The 15096-nt window shown below is 40.6% G+C and overlaps 1 protein-coding gene across 4 annotated transcripts in view; it reads left to right on the top strand.

The window, feature by feature from the left end:
- The window catches only part of RFX7 (regulatory factor X7), a 511194-nt gene that overhangs the window by 190576 nt on the left and 305522 nt on the right, over positions 1-15096 (top strand). For all 4 annotated transcript variants that reach the window (XM_078684878.1, XM_078684877.1, XM_078684876.1 and 1 more), the window contains exon 2: positions 14746-14779. In XM_078684878.1, the coding sequence (XP_078541004.1) occupies positions 14746-14779 (34 nt within the window). The remainder of the gene's footprint in view (positions 1-14745; positions 14780-15096) is intronic.

Here is a 15096-nt window from a genome sequence, read left to right as displayed (position 1 = left end):
AGCTAACCTTTTTGTCCTCCTCTACCAGTTTGCCTTTAAAGTGAGAGTGGATGCCTTTTCTTCAAGTCTGCAGACATGTTCGAGATTTCATTTTGATTGCGCTTGCCTTGGTTTGCAGAAAAGTAACTGATTGTTATTAATGTTTCAAGTGCTCAGAGGGTTGACCCAATGATGGAATTCTGTGGATTGCTTCGATTCCCCAGGCTCAAATCGAATTTAATTTCTTCAAATGATTTTATCTGGCCTTTGTGGAATATGTCACCAATCTAGGGGCTCCTGAATAGAGACCTGAGTGATGATGAGGGGAAGCAGGTTATGTTCCTCGTTTAACATATATCTCACCTTTTAACATGACCCTAGGTCTTGGGGAGTGTGTGAGGGCTTTATCTCGGTCTTTAGATTTAAGCCACTCTGACGTCTTTATGATTTCCAGTTCCACCACTTCAGAGGTATGTATGCAATGTTAACAACTAATCTAGTTTGTTTACGTGCCTTTAATTCATACTATTTTAACATTGGACAAATCTGTTGATATCCGATCCAGATCACTGCTTCTGTCGCCTTCACCCACACACTCCCTGCCCTTCTGCTGCTCACCATGGTTCTGGCCCCTTACTATACCTCTGTCCAGAGATTTCCATTTTTCATTTGTGTTTTTGTATCATTAGAGAAGTAATTTAGCTTGGGTAGAAATGGTTAATCAGGGCTGAATTTTTCTGGGTAACATTTTTAAAATTGGCGGATGTGTTGCAGTGATGATGTAATTTTTCAGGTACAATGAGACTTATGTATTGTTTTTTCGTGTCAAGTAGCTCCAAGCTTTGCTCCAATTTTGCTTGTGTCATCACCTGTAAGAATATGTGCATTGATAAGTACACTCATCAATCACGATTGAAAAATGGCTTGCCTTTAACTAATAAGTTCTGGAAATTTGAATACCCTAACACGAAGAAAGCCAGTCTCTATAAATCTGAATGAAGAAAAATTCATAAAACAATATCGGAGGTTAGATTAAATAGACACATCACTGTTTGTTGGTTTCTAAACTATTAGATAGGACGGTGGGTCATTGAAAAAGAGAAGGCAGAGGAAAGCCTTGAAGGGTTTGAGTTCCAGGTTTTTGAAGCAAGAAGAACTGACTCCAGTTTATTTAGAAAATAAGAAAGATTTGGTCACGTATTGATGTTCAGGAAATTCAAAGGTGCTGAAAAAGATTTTGGATAAGCGCTTGTTCATTCTGAGTCCTGAGCAGAACCCTAGAATACTGAAGGGTTTCGACCCGCGTCAAAAGCTTTTGCAACCTTCAAGTGCATTTTGAATCTGAGACAGTGAGTCAGGGTTGTTATTGAACAAAAGACTGTAATTTCATTTTGCCTTTTGTACCTGTACTGTAACACTGTGTGTTTTCATAGCCCAAATAGAGGAGCATTAAATATATGAAATAATAACGAGGCTCCTGATAGGCTCGGAAAAGTCAGAATGTGGGTTCAATTGCTCGTTATAAAGATTTGATGTGTTATTATTTTGTATGATGCACAAAATTGTTTTCGATATACATTATATTTCATATGTGATGACAGGATTTTTTGGTACATGTTGATGTGAGAGGTCTATGTAAATTGTGTTATGTGCATGTTGTGTATGATTTTATGGTTCTGAGAGTTAGATGCATAGATTGAGAAATGTTATTTGAGGAAAAAATTATTTAGAAGAAAAGTCTGAAAATAAACGTGACCATATTAATTTGGTGGTGCGATCTCAGATTAAACCATGTTTGGTAAATAGAAGTCAGTGTTGGCACTTGTGACGTTGAGTATATTGATAAGCACACTGGGCATCTCCGAGTCAAGTTTCTTGTATGGAATATGCAGTGGGATTAAGTTTGTCTTTTCTAATCTGTTTCATAATGTATCCATAACTCTGGCAAACCTTGATTTATGAACATTGCAACAAACGTAATAAGCACAATAATAAGATCTGTGTCTTTTGACAGTAAAAAGACTCGATTTGAAACCATTTCGAACAGTCCACACAACATGTGGCACAACACGATGATCATCTTCCTCCAATTTGCAGTTAAGTTCTTGAACAATATGGGCTGTACCTTTTGAATATATCTCTGCAGACACCAACTCCCCATTGACAATCATTCCACTTGCAGTAATCGGACATTCAGGGTTCGCTGAAGCATCAGAAATGTTTTGGCAAGTAAACATATCCAAGTTCAGCTTGTTCGATGTTGATGACCAGAATTTATCAAGTTGCTCAGTTTTTGATGCAGACAAGGTCAACTGTTCCACTTATAGACATTCTCTCAAATTCTTCGACAGGTAGTTCAAGATAACTGTCAAAGACAATGTGCAGTTCTTGCAATGCACACTGACTTTGATATCTGTAGAACAGTCTGATTTGAACTCTCTGACGTTTTGCATCAATGAATTCTTGACCATTCGCAATTGAGACATATAGGGCACAAAAAAGCAGTTTTGAATGAGGACACCTTCCTTCAAATTGAACTTCTTCAGGTAAAAGATTTGTTTTGTACTCTTGTATGAATTTGTGCGTTACTGGTTTGGTTGCAGCATCTCCAACAAATAATGTGTCTGTTGGAAGAAGATCATGCGAAAGAATGTCCTCGATAAATTCACCCCTTTCTTTTGCTACATCCATCTCTCTATGGGCATGCAAAATCTGTTTTTTTGTAACTTGTTTTGTAGCAGCTGGTTGGACAAAACTCTTACTATGACAATTAAAGCATGGAAGTTTAGCTTTAGTGATCATGTCAAACAGTTTTTTCTCTTTCAATACAAATCTCTCCTGCTTCAGTTCTGCATATAGTTTCGGTCCATGTTCCAGGACATTAAAAGTGTCTTTATATAGTTATTCACGTATTGTTTGGCCACGTGGTTGTGTAATTGCACGGGCTCAGTCATTACAAAGGGTTTTCCTTGCTGCTGCATGAAATGAAGTAGGCTGCCAACATGTTTAATAAAACGTTCCCCTCTTGTTCCCACAAGTTTGTAGTGAGGTACTGTTTCACAACGGTCCATTAATTTTAAATTCGCTATTTCTCTGAAAACATTGCATATAGAAAGGACTTCATGGTAAACTAGCAGCCATTGAGCAACATATTCACTTTTACTTATATGACTAACAATTTCCCTTGGAGCTTTTCTGTGATCTGTGGATTGTCTGTTCCATTTTCATATCTGGAGGTACAGCATTGAACCTTCCCTCTGTCTTTCACCATAAAATGTCTTTAGATTAATATTCTGTAGAGGTATGGTTTATCCACCTCTAGCATCTTTAATCTTTCCAAATATCAGGACCCCTATCTCCGGTATTTTGTGCATTCGTATTCTTAAAGCACAGTAATCAGTGACTCCAGTCTTCACAGGGAGTTTTTAATCACCTTCCTGATCATCGATCATCATGTACAACGTTTTTCACTAGAGCTATCCTGTGCAAAATATTTCCCCAGTACTTGCAAAGTTCAGATTTTTCTTCACATTCTTAGACAAACTCTATGAACTTGGTTTTCAGATTTTGAACTGATTGTATTGAACATAGCTTGGCTTTTGTTAGTGGGTCTTTTGAAGAAGTGCATCCTCTGCCTTCTCAGGTAAGATATACAAAACCTAATTTGTCATTCTTGTTCCATAAAGCATTCCAGCACAATGTTACTATAGCCTTAAATATGATGGGCATACCTTGTAACAAACTAACATAATGGGTTTTGCTCAATACTGACTGGACAATTTTGCTTCCAATGATTTCAGCCTCAATAAGTGCATCGTCTATGCCACGTCCACGGAGATAACTTCCTGCACACTCCAGGACAACTTTTGTCATGTGGAAAAAGCCCAACATTGGATAAAAATCATCACATTCTACTGGATTGCTCAAAAATATGTCAACTACAATACAGAAAACACCTTCATTGCCAAAAATTGGCATGATAAGCGGTCCTTCAAGCTGCTCAAGCATATTTATTTGAAATTGTTAGAGCTGTGTATACTGTTACGTAGTTTGTGACTGGAGGTGGTATTACTGGTAAAAACGCAACCTTCTTCAGTGGGACGGTAATCTGGGAGATCAGAGCTCGAATTCTAGTCCACGAGGAACTGTCTTTTTTCATCCCTCAGTCCACACACAAAAAGTTAATTTGATAAATTCAGTTAAATCAGCTTTGCGGACGACAGCATTAGGTAGAAGATCCGTGTCCTCAGCCTCTTTGAAACTTTCTGGTAGACTGGGACATGTTGATGGCTTGTAGTGATTTTGCAGCCGTTGACAAGGCAGTTGGGTTATAAGTTTGCAGCTTTGTTGGTTTATGCCTACAAGTGACACAGCTTGTTTTTCAGCAGCTACTTCATTAGTACAGTCTTGAAAAAGGACCGTGGCAGTTTCATTAAGCTGGAGGTTCCACATAAAGAAGAACTGTCTTCAAAATAAAAATGATCAAGGCCAGCAATTGTAAGTCTTATTCATTGAAGTGATTAGCTCTCTACTTTTGCACTTGTTATAGAGTGCGTGGGCAGTCATCATGTGTAACAGAGCTTTCCTTTTGTTCTGATATAATTCATAAAACATGCTTTGAAAAAGATGGTCATTTGCACTTCTAAACACTGTTGGTTCATGGGATTGTCTTCCACTTCTTAGCTTAGATCTTCAGAGCCATCATTAAAGTTTTTGGCTTCTGTTCCGAGCTCTAGAACTTTAATTTGTAACAGTTTTGCTTTGCTGATATTAAACAATGATGTAAAAAATGTTAAGACGCTATCCGGCATTCTTGTTGACTCCCGTGATTTACCAGGTTTTGGGGCATCACAAAATTTGTCATTAAGTCCAAAATCTAAATCTTTCAGGATATTTCTTAAAATAGTTCCTGCTGATTTTACTGTATCTTGTGATCTTATTTTGGCAGCAAGAACTTCAGGAGTCAAATCAGCTCAGAACACCATACCATAAGTAGCTCAATCTTTTTGCTAGACTGACAAAAACAAATTCTATCAATTCTCACCAGAAAAGTCTTAATTTCATTATTATGCATCAATACAATTTCATCAATGTTGACCATTATTTCTTGGATCTCACTGAGTGTGAACCCCTAGTCTGCACTCAAGAGTGGCTTTAAAACTTCACCTGCTTTTTCTAAGAGTGCAAACTTTACTTAAGGATGGCAGTTACTTTGCTGCTGGGAGCTCTTTGTACATTCATATATATATATATATTCATGCAGTTTGGGTGGGTATACAGATCCGCTGCAAATACATTCACCTCATTATTTAGATCAGCTGTGCGGCTCAAAACATAATCTTGGAAGAAACTAGCTGCAGATAAAAACATGTTTGCCCTTTGTGACTGACATACTCTGTACTTTGTTCTTTCGTCAAACCCTTTGGCCCTTGTTCTGACTAAACCACAGATAACACATTGAAGATCCTCTGCTTTCTGATCAGTTTTTGGAGGCGAACGAGGGGTAGCCATCAATCTATTAAGTGGATGGCATTTGGTTTGGTTGTCATCGCTTTCTCAGAAGACTTTGATTCTTATTGTGATTCACTGAATTCTGCAATTTTTTGACATATTTGTTCCAGGCTTTTTTCCACTGTAAACGACTTATGGCACTTGTAAACAATGATAAAATATTCCATTCTCTTCACCCATCAGTTTGAATCTTTTGTGAACTTCGTCTTGCTGTGTTTCTGCACCTTTTCAAACTCTATTCTGTCCGCAGTTGATGAGTCAGATTAGTTCGGCAAGTGACACATCTTTCTTTGTTGAAGGAGTCCTCAGATTTTGTAGCAGCAACACTGTTAGGAGGTAAAGACCATTTGCCAGCACCTGCTTCGCTCATGTTTACGAATTTCATTTAAAGGAAAACCTGAAACAAAAACAATATTAAAATTAATTACCAATATGATGGCTAAAACACATCATTACAGAGCCACCATTTTGGAAAATGGTTGAAGGGTTGCTCTGAGGAGTTATTTTTGTCTCTATAATTCTGTAAGACTACTTGACCCCCAAAAAGTATGTTTTGAAATCAATATATAGGTCTCATGGCTCCTGAAATATTACATCATTACCACAACACATTTGCCTTGTTTTTTTAAATATCGTCCAGAAAAATTCAGCATGGATCAGCAATGTCTACCAAAGCTAAATTACGTCTTTAATGATGCAATGGAAATCTCTGAACAGCAACTTTTTATGGCGGTATATCAGCGGCCCGGAATTACCAATGTTATGTTATTTAAAATGTATAAAGCGCACATACGCCCAAAAGCTTCTTGGCGCTGAAGAGAGGTAAAAAACATAACAAAAGGGATACCAGCAAAAGTCACTATTTCAAATAGGCCTGTGTAAAAAGGAAAGTCTTAAATGCCTTTCTAAAGGCAAGGAGGTCCTTACTCTGTCTAAGAGTCAAAGGTAGAGAGTTCCACAAGGAGGCAGCTAGAAAATGAAAACAGCTACCTCCCTGTCGTTTTTTCTTAAACCGGGGTACCTCAAGTAGATCTTTGTGAGCTGATCTCAAGCTACGTGAGGGGATGTATCTCCCTATCAATTGCCTGATAAACAGGGGACCCTTGCCTTGCAAAGCCTTGAAAATAATACATCCGGCTTTAAATGTGGCTCTCTGAGCCACAGGTAGCCAGTGTAAATTCTCTAGCCCTGATTTAATCGATTCCCATTTAGGTACCTTACAGATCAGTCCGGCAGCTTGATTCTGCAGGTATTGCAGTCTTCTAAGTTGACCTATCGGTAAACCCAGGTAGAGACTGTTTGAGAAATCGATGTGGGAAAGAACTAGGGCGGTGTAAATTGTAAAAAATTTTATCAAATTGTAAATCAATTTTTAAATACATGTTGTCTGTTGCTTTTATGATTTTAAATGTAATCGAATAAAGCTTGTTTTGACTTGACTTGACTTGAACTAGGGCGGTGACTACCTGAATTAAAGCAGAGTGAGTAAGGAGGTGTGCAATTTTTCTTATTTTCCTTAATTGAAAAAATCCAGAAGAAACTACAGTTCCAATCTGAGATTTTAAGGCAAGGTCCTCGTTGATGGTCACTCCCAAACTCTTTACTGTTTGAGATTTTTTTGGGGGGAGACCCATATCAAAAGGCCAGAAGTATGGGCTCCAACTAATCACGCTCTTCCCAGGCAAGATCAGTTCAGTTTTCCCCGGGTTTAATTTGAGGTGATTTAAAGACATCCAGCTCTGAATTAAGGTCATGGTTGCCTGGAAATTCTCTACAGCATTAGGTAAGTTTAATACAAAGACTAACTGCAAGTCATCTGCATAATTATATACAGTGACTTTATGCTCTCTTAGAGAAAACAAAAGAGGCCGCAAATATAAATTAAATAATAAAGGGGACAAGGAAGAGCCTTGAGGGTCCCCACAAAAGGAATTATTTTAAGAGCTATAAAAGACCCTAGCCGAACAGACTGGGTGCGTTCAGATATGAAAGATTTAAGCCAGGTCAAGGCAGAATCTCTGAGGCCGGCCTGTTCGACACGGTTGACCAGAATGGTATAGTCAACCGTGTCGAATGCTGCGGACAGATCAAGAAGCACCAAAGCTTGATGTAAATTTTTGTCGGCGTTAGACCTCAAGGTGTTCTGAACGGCCAATATTACTGCCTCAGTGGAATGACCAGGCCGAAAGCCTGCCTGGTTAGGTTGTAAATAACCAGAATCTTCAACAAAGTTTGAGAGGCTGTTGGTAACATGAGCCTCCAAAATCTTAGATAGATAGGGCAGAAGGGATATAGGCCGATAATTAGTGAGGTCGAGAGGGTCGATGCCAGATTTTTTAGTAAGAGGAATCAATAAGGCCCGCTATGGTGACTTGTGAGCTCTGAACGTTTGTGGTGTAATTCTTGCCTTGAATTTTAGAGACTGAACTCTGACAGTGAGCCAAAGTACTTCTAAGAGGGTCCGGAGTGGAATGAGGTTCTTCCCCCAAAATAATTTTTTTAAAGAAACGGAGTCCCATAGTGCATTTTAATGCACAATTTTCACTTAATTTACTAAAAAATAATACGTTAAAAAGAGCACTTACAGAATATCCCAGCACTTGTATGGCGTATCGAGGAATCCCGATCCTGGATCCCAGGGTATCAAATTTTCACATGGATTCATCACATAGACTAGAAATTACCACTAGTATAACAGCTCCAAAATAGCAGTTTTTCATGGATGGGCAATATTGCATTTATGCCCCCCCCTCCCTGTTGTTCCAAGAAATACAGGCAGTATGCTAGTGGCAAAATGTTGCCACAGGTGACTCCATGTACCATGGGTGCCCCCATATTTCAGAAAAATACCAACGGCCAGCACTGTATCAAGTTTTGCCCTTGCAACACTGTCCTCTCTTATGCAAAGAATTACCTCCAGTATATAATATGCATCTGTGTTTTTCCATAGGTGCCTCCACATGCCAAAAGTACTTGAACATAGCCATGGGTAGCACCCCAACACATATATGCCATGGGTGCCTTTCCCCATAAGCCAAACACTACCTCCTGCATGCAAGGCCCAGCAGCACGCTTGCAACCATAGCAAACTGATGTGCAAACACACACTCCCAAATACTCATACTTGTACTCACACATTGTCACTCAAGCATACTCCTACACATGCAGTCATGCACCCTTACAAGCTCACATTTTCGTGCCCACTCACACATTGTCACTCACATTCCCTCTTTTCTGATCTCATTGTGTGGTGTTGGAAAAGCTTGCACTCAAGATGTCATTCATATACTTATCTTGCCTGCTAGTAAAGCTTGACAAAACATTTCCTCTATATATAAACATCCACACTCCTCCCGTCACAAGGGAACTTGCTAGAATCTTTACTACATACCGCAATGAAAAACACCATGGGGTGTGGGCCCATTATCATAGTTCCATCTTTAATCGCACTCCTTATGTGGTCATGCTGTGTACCAGCACCAGCAACTGAATGCATTGGAATTGTGAAATTGAACTGCTGTGTCGCTATTTCGGAGAACAGCCCAGGCTTGGTGTGCTTTCATCAGCCCCTCAGCTGAATATTGCTGAGGGTCGAGCTCCAGTGCGCCACAGAAGTTGGGCTGCTGTGTTGACTGTAAGAATGAGTTGACCATGATCCACTAACTCGTACGGTTGTGAAATTGCTGGCAGTGGTCACTGAGAGACTCTGTGTCAAGTGCTCACTCGTTTACATACCTCATGGACTCTCATTCACTGTGGTCATCTGATGTGAGTAGGCTGGCACTTCTGTTGCTGTGATCTGTTCAGCTGGAATGTAATGGTGCTGCTTTACCCATGTGAACCAATGTGATCTGCAGGACTGAGGTCATCCATGACTATGTAACTAAAGATCTTAGACCTCATAAATTAAATGTAAAATAAAATATCTAGAGCAATTGGAATGTGAAAATAAATTAAATCAAAAGTAATGGCACCCCGCAATCATGTTGCTCACTGGCGGGCGCTCCTGGTTTCCTTGATGTGACAGGTCGTGCTCTTCAAGATGATGTCCCTCCCCCGACTGCTGTAAGTGCTTCAAAATACCCCCTACAGGGTGCTGCCAGAGTTCTTGCGCAAGCTCCTGTGGGATGGGGGTAGTTCACGTATTTCCCTCTAAGTTACAACGAAGGTTATATGAGGGTGGGCTTGCAGTCCCTGATATACGGGCCTACTATTGGCCAGCCCCATTGACCATAATCAATTATTCTGTGTTCATGGCTATGGAGGAACTGGCATACCGAATAGACCGAGAGGCTATGGAGAATTGCGGATACTCATCGATCTATCAAGAAACTGGATTACTCACTGCCCTTTTTTCATAGACGGTGGTGAGAGTGTGGAAAGAGGCCACCATGTTTCATGGATGGGAGGGCACTTTGGAGACGTTTAGAGAGGGGGGAATTGCTGAAGTCTGAGGTCCTACAGACGGAATACAAGATGAGGGATTTGGAAAGACTTAGGTACTTACAGTTAGGTCACACGCTACAATGTCATATTGTGGTGGGATAACAGTTAACTTATTCCACCCCATTAGAGGACTGCCAGATAAAGCGATCTCCATGACCTATAGAAAATTAATGAATAACTCCCTATATCACTTAAGGTCCTTGTGAGAGGTGTGTAAGGGGGACGTCGGACTTATCGAAGATGGCGATTGGGTGGAGGTTGTACAGAGTCCTAGGGAGGTTGCGATACATGCCTGCTTTCGATTAATACAATTGAGGTTAATCCACAGATCCTATAACTCCAGAACACTTTTACACCGCCTAGGGAGATGCGACATAGCCTTGTGCATGACGAGATTTGGTATGGTGGGTGCCTTCTTTCATATCCTTTGGGACTTCCCCATGATCAAGCAATGCCGGATGGCGATGGTCCATGTTACGACCGAAGTCACGGGTCTCCCTGTCCCACTGGAGGTTATTTGGCATTTGTTTTACACTGCGGGCAACTCTGTATGGCCCAAATATTGGAGATCTGGCTAATGTAAGCGGCATGGGGGGCTAGGAGAAGCATCGCAAAGGCATGTGACGTGAGTGGACCCTCGATTGTGCAGGACTGGGAGGTTGATCTGGATTGGTGCCAACGGGCGGAACTTGGGTGGTCTACCAAAGTTGGAGTTGTCCAGGAAAATATGAAATATTTTGGAAACAATGGTGCGACTACAGGGTACTACGATAGGTTGCTATTGGGAGGTCCTGGGGGACTCGGCGTGGGATTAATGATGATTGGATCTACTCCAAGTCAGAATTTAAAAACTGTGGTGTACACTCTTGATTGATATCAACTGTTTTTGTAATGCCATGGTGCCTCTTTGTGATGCTTCAAACTATTCGTACAAGATTGCATCTACTTTTTTGCATTGAGCTATTATTAAATGAAAGGATTTACAACGGGAAAAAAAGTAATGACACAATGATGATTTTTGCCACTTGCATTACTAATGTATACTGGTCCCAACTTGACTGTTGTATTGTGCGCTGTGCTTAGTATACTGAGATAACCTCACAAATTAACCGACGGCATGTGCCATTACCGGCTCTACGGTTGTCTTGTGCGTGGTTCATAGATTACTCAGGAGATAACATCAAACAACCTTATTGATTTACAATCAGATTCTCCTGTGGTCTTGTATACTGTACATAGTTTACTGACGTGATGGTATCTCATTTGAAATGAACTGCAGGGATGTTCTGTCACTGGATCTACAGCTGCCTTCTGTATGTCAGGGATTTCTGCATTGCACAAGAACTGTTTGGAATTAGGTTCACAAGCCTACTTGCTGTTTGTGGTGGAAAGAGGTGTGAAACCTATGGATGAACCTGGAAAATTATGCACTTCTGAAAACTACATTCTTAATACAGAAAAAGGTCATATATGTAGATTGCTCATGGTTTTCCCAAAAAAACATTAATCACTGAAATAAAAGGCAGTGATAATAAGGTGGACAACAGGAAAATTGGTCACATCGTTTTCATCTATAATGTTTTCCCCCGATTGCTGATTAACAAATGCGACAAACACTTAGGTCTGTCACACCATTCTGGTATTAAGGTTAGGTAGTGTTAATTGATTGTCCAAAAGCACACAATACCCAGAGCCAACAAGCATTGGCATAGCCAATAGGTCTCGCCTTTGGGACCTTATATGTGTTTAGCCATGCACCACACTATCACCCACTGGGCAGATTTCTGTAATGGAACTAGCACTTATGTAAAGTGCTTTGATACCTTCATTCGCGCTACATAATGCAAAAAATAAAAAGGAATGAAAGGAGAAGTGCTTGCAGATTTCTGAGGTGGGGGAGCGAAAAGATGCACTCTGTAGAGTTACGCTGTGCCTACCTGCTGTAGATATTTGGTTTTTCTCCACAATAGTTAGGGTAAAATGCTGATTGCTAACGTTCTTGTGTTTTGTTTCGCCAGAAGCTTGATCATCCGGTCAACAAATGGTTAAGCATCACAATGTAGCTATTTACTGAAACCCCACGAGGATCGTTCCCTTCCTCCCCAAGACATGAGTGGCCTTTAAGGAGCTTTAACAACTGGAGCAGCTGCTTGTTGCCTTCCAGGGTAGGCTTGTTGGCCAAGGCCCGCTCATTAGACAGTGCTGACGATTCAGCTGAAAAGTAAGATATCACTGTAATCTATTTAGTTTCTGTTCCTTTGTGTTTTAGGGAAAATGAAAGCGCCCTCTTGTGAAGGTGGGGTGGAGGGGACGCGTCTTCTAATGAAAGCGGCAAGGTCTGGAGATTACACCTGACCCACAACAGATGGCAGCCTGCGCGCCACTGCTGCTGGCTCCTATTATATAATGCCCATATCAAATCAGTACCAAATCAGAAAGCGAGCACAGTATAGAAAATCAGAAGTCGAATTGAAAGGAGGCGAAAGTGAGTTATCTCAATGTGCAAGTGAAGGCGGGGCTAGAGTATACTGCTTCTTGGTGCCGAGTAACAGATGTTTATTGCCAACCAAATGAATGTTAATTAGTTTGTCAGCCTCTAGTAGGATGAAAGGCTGAGCAGACGCGCTGGGGTTCGAACCTGCGGTTTTGAGGTCAATCATAAGATTAAGATTGCCTTCCTCCTTCTACAAGTTAACAGCAATGGGCCTATTATGACAGCGAATGCAGAAGTTTCTCATTGCAAACAGAGCATTGGCAGAGCTGTGCGTGTGGCATGTGAAGGGAGGATTGGTTAAAAAGAATGTCGCGCAAGAGAAGCGGGGGCGAGTGAACACGGCAACGTCGTAAATTAGCTCATTAAAAACAGCTGGTGACATGACCCCGAACAGATGGCGCCCCTGCTCGTAACTGCAAGCCGTATGCCATGGGGGATACTTTCACTGGAAACGGTGGGACATGCAGTCGCATTTGCCCAATTGCGTGCTGTCTTTTTTAGAAAGACACATGCAAAGACCAATTGAAATAATGCAGAAAAAAAAACACATGCACGAGCGTGTGGAAAGTCCAGAGGGATTCCAAGAGGTCGTTTTCCTAGGACAGCGCATGGTCGCTGCGCTAGGCTCGACCGAACAACCAAGTTACCCCTTGTAATGATTTTTCACTGTGTACTGAACATGCAGCAATTAATGTGGTAAAATCTAAGGATTGAAAAATGGCTATGAAGGAAACCTATGTATATTTTAAATGTGCACCAGATACTGGGTTTAGGAATAGTGGACATATCTGAATTTGGGGGTATCCATACTATCACATGATTCAGGTGACAATTTGCAGAATGTGATCTTTATTGCACACTGGCTTACATTTGTAACCAAATGATGGAGAGAAATTCAATTCATAATTATCGATGTATAATACTCCATGTTCCCACACTTCTACCGATTAAAGCGCTAGCCTATTTGTGAGGCTGAGCTTAGCATCTGCGACAGAAAGAAAAATACAACCAGGTACCATAAAAAGTCAATATAATCTTCCCTGCCTTGCTTAGAGGTGCCCTTCCCGTCAACACCTCTTGGCTGGGAGCTCTGTTGAGCCAATGTCAGTAACACCAAAAGGGTTTAAAAAAATAAATTTAAAAAAAGCATTTCAAGATGATTGGCATGCTCGCTTTAGTATGTGTACACACATCTGCTGGCTGCCCTTTTTTTATACAAATTATTTGAATTCCAATGTGGCTTCCCCTTTTTGAAATAACTCCCATTGGCAAAGCCAGTAGGTTTTACAGGCAAGATCTGTTGGCTGTGCTACTACTTGTTTGTAGTCTATATCCCAAAATGCAATAGGTTGAGAGGGAGATAGCACGTTCTGTTGACCTTATAGGAATACATGTTAACATTAATTGCTCGAGAAGCCCCTATGCAGTTTTTAAATAGAAGTCCTAGAGTTCTGTGGCATATTGATGGAAACAGGAGAACTTTATGCTTTTACTTTGTAAAGGCTTGATGGAATGTGTATGATGAAGCAGAGAGTTGTTTCATTTTCAGTTGAGGTAGATACCATTCTTTAAACAATTTCTAGCAAGCATAGTAGTAAATAAAAGTGGGTGGTTAACTGGTGTTTGGATTCTTGGAGCATCTTTGTGGCAAGATTATTGTGCCTAATAAATATCGACGCCACAGGGTGAGTATTTACTGCGTGCAGTAAAGACCTGTTTTTTCCATGTTTTGCTTTAGAAAATATCATATCATGTGGAATTCTCTGCTTATCATACTGAGTTAGTCGTGTATTGATATTCATATTTACTGGACATATTCAGCATTGTATGTTTATGCAGGTTAAATCGGGGGAAATTACGGGGTGGTGTCGGATGCGTGAATGACAGCGAAACCAGTGGCATAGCAGGGGGGTGGGGGATGGGGGCGGTCCGCCCCGTGCTGCACATGTTTTTTCATACGTTTGCCGCAGGGTTGCAATCGCGGGAATATCACTAGCCCCCAAAAACTCCACTTCCGCTCTTACAGCCGCCGCGGGCGGCAAAGGCAATGACGGCCACGGGCGACATAGGAGCTAGTTACGGCACGGAGCGAAACTCGGATCAAATGTGGTAATGAAAGTATAAAAACATACCCGACGCTCAAGAATGGCGCCTAGTGTGCTCCATTATTGATAGTTATTTTCTAGTTTTTTAGGGTTTTTTCTCTCATATTATGTTTTTTAAATAATTGTGCTTGATTTGAACACAGGACGACTGCTAAACTGTATGTCTCAATACTTTTCCAATACTCATTCTGTCTTTCTTTCTTCTTCCAGCAAAACTGTGTTATCTAAAGTGGACAACATTTTGGTGAGTAATGCTTGTCTAATTGGTATTTGTTTACATTTATGGTCATATTTAAAACCACCTATTATTTTTGATGTTTAGATCCTGACCAATTAGTTACATGAGTGATGTATTATTTCTGAAATCTACATTTTAGTGCTTACTTGTTGCAGCATATTCTACTCTAAAATTATCCCTGGTTTTGAGACTGGATCCGAAATGTTTTAGCACTTTGCTAGATGGTGTTGCAGTAAGGTATTACATCTCGCAGGGATGTGTAGATCCATAAAGTTCCCACTAGTGATGTCTGTTCAATTTTTGTGCATGCCTCAGTCACTGGA

Source organism: Lissotriton helveticus, chromosome 3_2, assembly GCF_964261635.1.
Source record: "Lissotriton helveticus chromosome 3_2, aLisHel1.1, whole genome shotgun sequence".
Lineage (NCBI taxonomy): Eukaryota > Metazoa > Chordata > Amphibia > Caudata > Salamandridae > Lissotriton > Lissotriton helveticus.
The sequence above is the reverse complement of the archived record's forward strand: the minus strand, read 5'-3'. Positions and strand labels throughout refer to the sequence as shown.